Here is an 8,514-nt window from a genome sequence, read left to right as displayed (position 1 = left end):
CACAGGCTGACAGTAAGCCTCTGGCTAAGGTTGGTCTAAGAAAACAGCTGAACAAATATTTACCTACAAAATTGACTAAGCTTATTCTGTGTGAATACAGGCATGGGAAAAGCTGAATGAAATCACACCAAGATTAAGTAGTTGTTGCTTTCAGCCAAGAGGGGAGGGCAGAAGAAGGCCATATCACACCCTTGAGAGTTCTTTTAAAAATGCGGGAGACCATCTTTCTCTTCCACAGGAAAAGGATTATTTTATTAAGTATTTTAAAACAACTAGTTAACATTGACTCATAGATAAAAATATTTACAATTTCCCACCTTCAGGAAGGCTCCAAAATATAGACACTGTACCTCTCCCTAGAGAAAAAAAAATTATTCTCTTCAAAAACAGGAATACATTCATTTGTTCTCACTTTTGTAGATCAAGTAATTATACAAATAAACATCTGAAACATTTTCCTTTTTAATATATTTATATAATATATAACAGTTTTACAAATAAAGGCAACGACTTTAATACCAAAATAAAAACAGGAAAAGAAAAAGTTAAAACACGATCAGTGACCAAGCATAGTGCATTTCAAAAAGCTGGTGCAGGGCGAGCTGGACAAGTCAGAAAAGTACTCTGGACCAAAAATAAAACTTCTTTGAAGAAGACAGAATCCTTTTTAGCAATAAGGACACTCCATACGCCGTCGGGCGAGGGGAATTAGCCTGCAGAGAGGATGCTGCTTTGCCAGGGTTGGTTAGGCCTTTAAGAAGCTAAGCTTGGTTAAAAGGAGTTTTAGGAGAGAGCTGAGAGCCGAGTCTGGCTTTGCTCGTTGAAACTGCAATTTGTTACTCAGCTTTTACGTGCTCTGGGGTGCTTGGAACTTAGGCACCTGCATCTCTCAGAGCCTGGTTTGGTTCCCTGGACAGAGAAACTGTTTCTAGGTGAGACTAGAAACAGGTGTCAGAGGCCCGGGGGACCCCTCCCGCCTCCCCTGGCAGCTGGGCTTGTACCAGGACGCCCTTTTCAGATCGTTAGTAAGCGAATCACTTTGAAAGCCTGAGTAGGGAGCTACATTCTCTTTACTCACCCGAGGCAGGGGTGGAGAGCAGACCTGCGGAAATCTCCCCAGGCCACTACCGTGCTATGCCAGTGTCTGCTACCTCACCACTTTGCAGAAAGCTGTCTGCCTGCCCTGTCCCCGTGTGGTGAGTCACGGAGACAATAAAAGGGAGCAGGGTGGGGTCGTTAAGAGCTGGCTGGGAACTGCACTCTGGAAAGCCCTCTTTTGAAAGTACCTTTTGCTCAAAGCCACAGACCCGGCTCCCAAAGTGAAGACTGACTCACAAACCAAGACTTTGAAGCTTTTGAAAATCCAGCTGATCTGTTATCAGAGGGGGCTATTCTCTGGGAGGGGAAAAGCCCAGAGGTCTGCGACAGTCCCCCCTAAGTCTCCTGATGTCAGGCAATCCTTCATGTCTTCCCTACACCAAAAGGAGCTTTAATGTCCCATACCAACACACAATGCATATGCGTGTGCGCACGCACGAACACACACACACACACACACACACACACACACACACCCCTGAATCTTCTCTCCCTGCCTCAGATGATCTTGGCATACACACTGGAACAATCCTGCTACACTCACAAACACTTTTTTTTTTTTTTTTGGAAGTAGGGAGGAAGGAAAGCGAAGCAGCAGGACCCCCTAAATAGTTTAGTCTTTGGTTTCTAAGTTTAAAGGGGGGATCTGCTTCAGAGCTTGGAGCAGGGCGGAAGAATCGATGGCCGGATGGGCTGGCAAGGGAGAAGGGAGTCTCTGGGGCATGAGCAAGGGGGCTGAGATCTTGTCTGGGTTCATGAAGCTGGTGAGAGCTGCGGCAGAGGCGTTGAGGCCTGGGTATAACACTGGGACAGAGGTGGGATACCAGCATTTCTCCAGCATGGGCAAGTAGGCAGTCGCTGACGGTGGGATCAGATAGAAGGGCAGGCAAAAGGGAGGCTGGTGCGGGTGTGGGCCCAGGAACGGGGAGCTGATCAGGTCACTGCTAGAGAAATGGCCTTCATCATCTGAGAGCTGCATTCTGCTCTTTTTCGTGGGGGGTTCTTCGGATTCTTGCTTAATAGCACCGATCCTTTCTCCCATGGTGAACCTGCGTCCATGATCACTTTTGAAGTACGGCTGCTCGACACGCAGCTCAGTCTTCTCTGATTCTCCTCCGTAGCCGCTGTCTGTGTCCGTGTCACTGCCACTCTGCTCGCCGCTCGAGTGAGCGAAAGTCCGCTGGATGACCGGTACACAGTTTTTGCCTGGGCCTTCAGAGCCTTTGGCCAGGGAGCTGGGTTTCTCCTTGAAGTCCATGGCTTTGGCACCTGGGTCTGACGGCTTCCTGGTGGTACCACCCTGCAGGAGCTCGGAGACCACACGGTGGAGGTGGGTGACGAGCTGGGAAGATTTCAGGTCCCGGGTGTTCTCGTGCTTGGCCAGGTACTGAAGCACCTCCCGGGCACATGTCTGGAAACCTGAGCAGAACATCTCTTGACCTGCTTCGACATTTCTCCCCGACAGATCACCTGGATAAACACAGACCCAATGGAAGACGTTTCAGAAGGCCCTGTGGTTCACCTGGACACCTATGTTCCAAAGACCCAGAGCTTTCCTTTCTGTTAACAGCATTTGCTGATTTATGTTCCTAACTCCAAAAGTAATAGGATCAGGGGGAATGTGGATGACAGCAAAAAGTATAAAGAATAAAATAAAACTCATCCGTAATTCTACCACTCAGAGATGAAATATGATTTGTAATGGCTGTATAATATCCCATCACAGACACAGACCATATTTAACAGAGACAGGCTGCTTCCCCTCTTGTTGAATTTATAGGTTGCTCTTGAGTTTCCATTATAAGTGACACAGCAATGAACATCCTAGTATGTTTATAACCAGAGTCAATTTATAGTCAATTTATATCTTTTCACCATAGGAAGTGACCGGATCGTCAAAAAAGGAGAATGAAGGAACAGTGTCACCTAAAGTAAGCTTATTTTCAATGACTTATACAAGTTGCAGTCATGCTGTCGTCTTTAAACGCTATTTCTAAGTCTTTCTCATGTATTCCCTTCATGATCCCCAAGAAATTAGGTATGATCATCTTCCTGTTTTCAGTAAGGAAACTGGCAGAAGCACTTGCTAGCTTTTTGTGATTCTCATCATACTTGTTTGGAAAGGAGGGCAGAGAAGAATGGGATGAGGGGGTGGGTAGAGGAATTTCTCCCTAGTTTGTACAGTATGATTTGGAATGGGTGAGACGAGATGGTTAGAAGGTGGCTGTGATTCTCTAGAAGTCAGTAGAAACAGATGACGAAACTTCAGTGGTTTCGTTAGATTGTGTAATTCACCAAGATACCTAGTGGCTATTCAGGGAATCACATGAAATGCAGGAAAAACTCCTGTTGTCATCCTGCCAGGATCGTACCGCACACCGAGTGATAAGGAAGTAGAGGAACAGGAAAACACTGGGGCATACCCGTGATTTATTCTCCAATGAAACAGGGCTAAGAACAACTGTAAAACACCCACGATGCAAATTATAGGTGCCTTGGCGTTTTCAGAGGGAGGGGGGAAAACTCCCAGAATCCAGAAACTCTTAAGTCAAAATGCCACTGAAATATTTTACCATTTGACTAATACGTATTCACGCCAGGTGGCACATGCAGCGTTCCGAATGAAAAGTCTGACCTTTTCGGAAGGATAAAACGGCATCTCCCCCAACGAATGTGCATAAGCAATTTGTTGCAGGAATGTTTCTCATACCAGATGTTGAGCCCACAGGCTCTCTATTTGTGCTAGAACTCTTAGGAGATGATAGCCAGGCTTGGGTACTCACCAGCTTGCAAACCGCTCTGCAGGGCAATGATTTTCTGCTGTTGCTGATCAATTAGGTTTGTTAGTGCTTTCACATGCTTCAAGGTAAGTTCAAGAACTACTGCTTTTTCCAAGTGACCCAAAGTCTGGAATAAAAAGAGCCTCGGTCAGCAGTGAGCGCAGAGAAGTCCCACCTCTGGGACACTAATTAGCAATGAGATAAAGGAAGAAAAAACAAAAAACTTTCCTGGTTGGCTAAATTTAGTTTTAAGTTTATAGATGAAGTTTTAAAATATATATATATATGTATTCAATATATGTTTTTGATTAAAGAACAACAAACTGTCACCCATCTTTGGACGCCTTTTGGAAGCAGCAGCTAGCTCAGGAGAAAGCTTTGACAGATAAATTTTTCCAGCAGCCGTTGCTGACCTTAACTCAGGGGAATCCGGAGATAACATTTCTCTGCGGTGGTGTCAACCCGAGGAGAGACTTCTACTGTGTCTGGCAGCCAAGAGGCTTTCCCTAGTTTCTTTCCTGACATCCTGTCATAACTTCCAGCTCATCTACACTTTTTTCTTCCTCCCTAAATACTATTCTTTTTTCTTTCCCCAACCAAAGCCTGCCAAGCTAGTAAGCTGTTGGCTATTGCCAAGAAAGGACAGGGCGTTAAAAAACACACACACACACACACACACACCCAAAACAAGTCCTCTTATTTTAAAAAGGGACCGGGGGGCGGGGGGGAAGGGGGTAAAATATTTGCGAGTTGCTTGGTTTGCTCAATTCAGGAAAACGAAAGAACCCTGAAAATCGCCAGCAGGGAAAGTCTTAAACTCTTGCAAGGGAAGGCCAGCCGGTGTCGGTGCCAACCTGGAGAGGTACAAACGGTTCTCACCTCATTTGCACGAGGCTGCCAGAAAATTCTGACCCTGGGGAAGGGTACCCCCAAACAGAGCCGCCTACCAGCTCGGATCGAGCCATCTGGTCTGCAGTTCCCAGCGGGGCCTGCAGGTGGCGAGTGACCCTCGCCCGCCCTCTGGGCAGAGGAGCTGGTTTGGACAGGGGCCAGCTTCTCACTTACTGTAAGTTTGAGATGTTCGGGGAGGAGATCCTTCAGCTGGGCGATGCACTCGTTAATCCGGTCACGTCTCTTTTTCTCGATGAGCCGGTGCGGCAGTTTGTAGGTCTCCTATGAAGCGCACGGGGAGACGGTGGGCGCGGGAGGACGGGGGTGAGGAGCCCTCCTCCTCCCCCCGCGGCGCGAGGAGTCGGGGCAGCGGAGCAGAGTCACACCCAGAACCAGCTCCCCTCCGCCCCTTCTTCTCCAGGCCACTCAGTAGAGGCACAGAGCCCACACCTAGCATACCCCCTTCAGCCGCAAAGTGAGGAAACTTTTACTGGAAACTCAGCGCGTGCGAGGGGCTGGGGTCCCGAGGGGCGCGGTGCTCCTACCTTGCTATCCTCGCTCCGCTTTATTCCCCGCCGCGACTTGTACACTTGGTACATATGGGCAAAATCCATCCTGCAGGGAAAGGGACGAGGAATGGCTGTGACTTGCGCATCGGCTGCAGGAGCCCTGGTTGGCAAGAACCTCCGGATGCGCCCAGAACTACTCCGAGTTGCAAGCCGCGCACAGCGCAGGACTGGAGTTGAGGCTTGAAAGGGCCGGGGGTGCCAACTTACCCTGGTAGGTCTCCGGGCTCCAGTCCTGGCGCTTTGGGCAGGCAAGCGGGGGGCGGTTGCGCACTGGGGATCCGCTCCATTGCGCGGCGAGCCGGGGCCACTGTGCGCTCCTGTCTGCAGCGGCAGAGCGTCGGGTGAGGACTATTCTGGAGAGGGTTTCGGAGGTCTCTTCGCCGGGGTTCCTCGGACTCTGAGCTCCTTGAAATCCGTTGGGCTGCCGGGAGCTGCGGCTCTGAGGTGCGGCTTCAGTTGGGGGCGTGCATGGTGGACCCGCGGCCTCGGGCTCCGGCTCTGCGCACAGACTGGCAGTGTGTGCTCCCTGCGCCGTCTGCGCCGTGTGAGCCAAGTGAATGAGAAGTGGGGCGGGCGGGGAGGCGGGAGGGAGCGCGGGGGGGGGGGCCGGTTAGGGCGGGGTGGGGGGGGGACGAGCCGAGGAGTAATGGAGAGGCTGCGGGCTGGGTTAAATGGGAACGAGTGGGTGGGTTGGAGCTACGTGTTCTACCCTGTGACTCCAGGCACGTCTGGCCGCTGCCGGGGAGGGAAGGAGCGACCTGCCCGCCCTCCCCCGGCTTCATCACATGAGTCTCACGTGTTGGACGACGCTCCCGCGGCTGCGAGGGAGCCCCCGCCTCCACCCCCGGCCCCCAGGTGTCTGCGGCTGCCTTTCCCCGAAGAGGGGGTGGCAGCGCAGACCGGGTCCTGCCCAGCCGGGTGGGGGGCGCGAAAACTGGAAGGGGCCGGAGAGGTGGGGGGAGGTTGGTAACGTGGGCGAACCTGCCCCAGGGAAATGAAGTAAGTTCCCGTCTCCTGGGAGGGAACGGGGGAGGACGGACCCGCCCGCGTCTGACTCAAGCCGGGAGAGGAATATCCCCTCGCTAGTTCCAGCCCAACCCTCTTCCTCCTCCCCCCGCGCGGCCCGCTCGGAGGAACCGGCGCACAGCGGAGGGAGTCGCCCGGCTCCCCCCCACCACCACCACCCCGGCGCCTTCCCCAGAGGCTGGGGTTTCTTTCTGTGCCGGCTTCCCTGCCCCCACCCCTCGGCCCCGCGTCCAGGAATCGCCCGCCGTGGGGAGGGGCCGAGGGGCGGGGCGGATGTCACCCCATGGGAAGCGGGCTGGCAGCCAAGCTCAGGGGCAGCCGAGGCCGCCGACGAGCACGCTGCGCGCACCTGACCCGCGAGGCTGTGCGCCGCGGGCCCCTGGCTCCATCGGAGCTGCGTTCCCGGCCATAGCCTGCATGCCGGCGAGCACCCACTTAAGCACCCCCCAGGGTGCCCCAGTGCCCCCCCCTCCCCGCCCGCACTTGGGCTAGTCAAGCACAGAAAGATATAGGGCGCGGTGCCCTGCGTCCCTCCCTCCTCTGCCCCCACCGGAGCAGGACGCATCCCCTCGGGCCGCAACGTTACACAACCGCAGCGCGCCTGCCCTGCAGCAGCCCGGGGTGTGACACTTCACGTGGCCGGGGCTCGGGCCGCAGCGCTCCCCACTGCGAGTCCCTCTGCCCTGGCGCCGAGGCCCCCGGGCTGCGGTGTGCCCGCCAGGGTCGGCCATCTCCCTCCTGCCGGGGACTTCGGGGGTGCTGTGTGCGGTCTGCGCTCGGAGGAGGAAGGAAGAGAGAGACTAGGACAAACTGCCCATCACAGTGACATCTTAGCGTTCATTCATTGGACACATATTGTTGAGCCTCCTACCCTGTGCCAGGCGTTGTGCCCGTTGCTAGATAAACTGTGGGCGAATCGAACACAGATTCTGCCCTTGAACTCACAGGAACGTCTGAGAAGAGGTTCCGCTGGGTAGTGAAGGGAAGGCAGCCCTGGGAAAATTATATCGGTGCCACCGACGGACAGAGGGGGAAAAAAAGAAAAGATAGGAAGTGTGTGTGGTTTTGTTTTTATTAAAAAATATATTTTTTTAAATTTAATACGAACAAAGATGCCTGGGCAGAGGAGGAGAGGGGAGAAGTTAACCCATTGCCCGGAGCCTGGGGCAGAAAGGCCTCCTCCAAGCGGCCCCAGATCTCCGCAATCTCACTTGGGCCGCCGGAGCCCCACCGCCCCCCCCCCCCCCCCCCCCCGCCTCTCCCGGAAAAGTCCGGCCTCTGTGACCTTCTAACTGCCTGGAGCAGGGAAAACAGCTGAAACTCTAAGCCCGCGGTGTGAGCAGCGCTGATGCAGTCAGAGGAGGGAGCCAGTGGAAATTCATGACTAAAATAAGGCCTGGCTGGGGATTTCACTGACCTCTGTGCTGCCCTGCCCTGCAAGATCGGGGAGTTGAGAGATGACTGTAAGCCTTTCCCACCACGCCTCGGGTCAGTCACCCCGCTGCGGAGTGACCTGGCTGTGGGAAAGATAGAAAAAAATGGGGTTAACGCTGGACCCGGGTGAAAATTAGCGTCGGCTGCAGTTTGGGGGTGGGGTGGGGTCAGTCTTAATTGGCAGTGCCCTTGACAACCTAGAGAATTGGGATTCACACTTCGACCAAACTGGGAGTGGATTTCCTTCAGGTCGTTTTGGAGAGCTCCCACTTCCTGTTTATGTTTCACAAGCGTCAAACTCATTAGCAAGTGTGAGAAGTGCCTCCTTTTCTAACTGCTGACTGGCTTGACCTCACTTGGCGGTTCAGCATCCCTCCCTCCTGGAATGTACTTTTACTGGCTTTTGTTATCAACCATCTCTCCGCAGGCTTCCTGCGGAGAGGTGGGCAGCAGGGCCACAGGCAGGAGGGGACTAGAGTCGCTCCTGGGTTTGTGCTTTCAGTCTAAGGGGACCTGCTCCATTGTGAGACTTTAATAGGGGTGAATAGTTGTCATGACTGTGTCCAAACCACAGTTCCACAAGGAAATAAGTAGTGGAGAAGGAAGGAACATATGTCCCCACGGCTGTCACCACCACCACCCCCCGGCCCCGCCCAAGCCAGGAGTGAACCCAAACAGTTCAGATTCCATGGCTCAGGGCTCAGTATCATTCCTAG

The 8,514-nt window shown here is 53.3% G+C and overlaps 1 protein-coding gene across 1 annotated transcript; it reads right to left on the bottom strand.

The window, feature by feature from the left end:
* Positions 1–224: 224 nt before the first annotated feature.
* Positions 225–5,919, bottom strand: BHLHE40 (basic helix-loop-helix family member e40). The gene is made up of 5 exons (XM_022572508.3): positions 5,546–5,919; positions 5,315–5,384; positions 4,944–5,051; positions 3,882–4,005; positions 225–2,568 (listed from the first exon to the last, which is right to left on the bottom strand). The coding sequence occupies exons 1-5, from the start codon at positions 5,623–5,625 to the stop codon at positions 1,712–1,714; spliced, it is 1,239 nt and encodes a 412-aa protein (XP_022428216.1). The 5' UTR covers positions 5,626–5,919; the 3' UTR covers positions 225–1,711.
* Positions 5,920–8,514: the final 2,595 nt, after the last annotated feature.

The sequence above is a fragment of the Delphinapterus leucas genome, chromosome 10, assembly GCF_059928025.1.
Source record: "Delphinapterus leucas isolate spDelLeu-1000000601 "Yukka" chromosome 10, BTC_Dleu_Yukka2, whole genome shotgun sequence".
NCBI classification, from domain to species: domain Eukaryota; kingdom Metazoa; phylum Chordata; class Mammalia; order Artiodactyla; family Monodontidae; genus Delphinapterus; species Delphinapterus leucas.
The sequence above is the reverse complement of the archived record's forward strand: the minus strand, read 5'-3'. Positions and strand labels throughout refer to the sequence as shown.

Coding starts and splice junctions, on each gene's coding strand:
- BHLHE40 (XM_022572508.3), bottom strand. CDS start 5,625: ATGGAGCGGATCCCCAGTGCGCAACCGCCCCCCGCTTGCCTGCCCAAA. Junction 5,052..5,314: donor AGCGGAGCGAGGATAGCAAG/GTAGGAGCACCG, acceptor TGCGCTTCATAG/GAGACCTACAAACTGCCGCA. Junction 2,569..3,881: donor GCAGAGCGGTTTGCAAGCTG/GTGAGTACCCAA, acceptor GTGTTTATCCAG/GTGATCTGTCGGGGAGAAAT.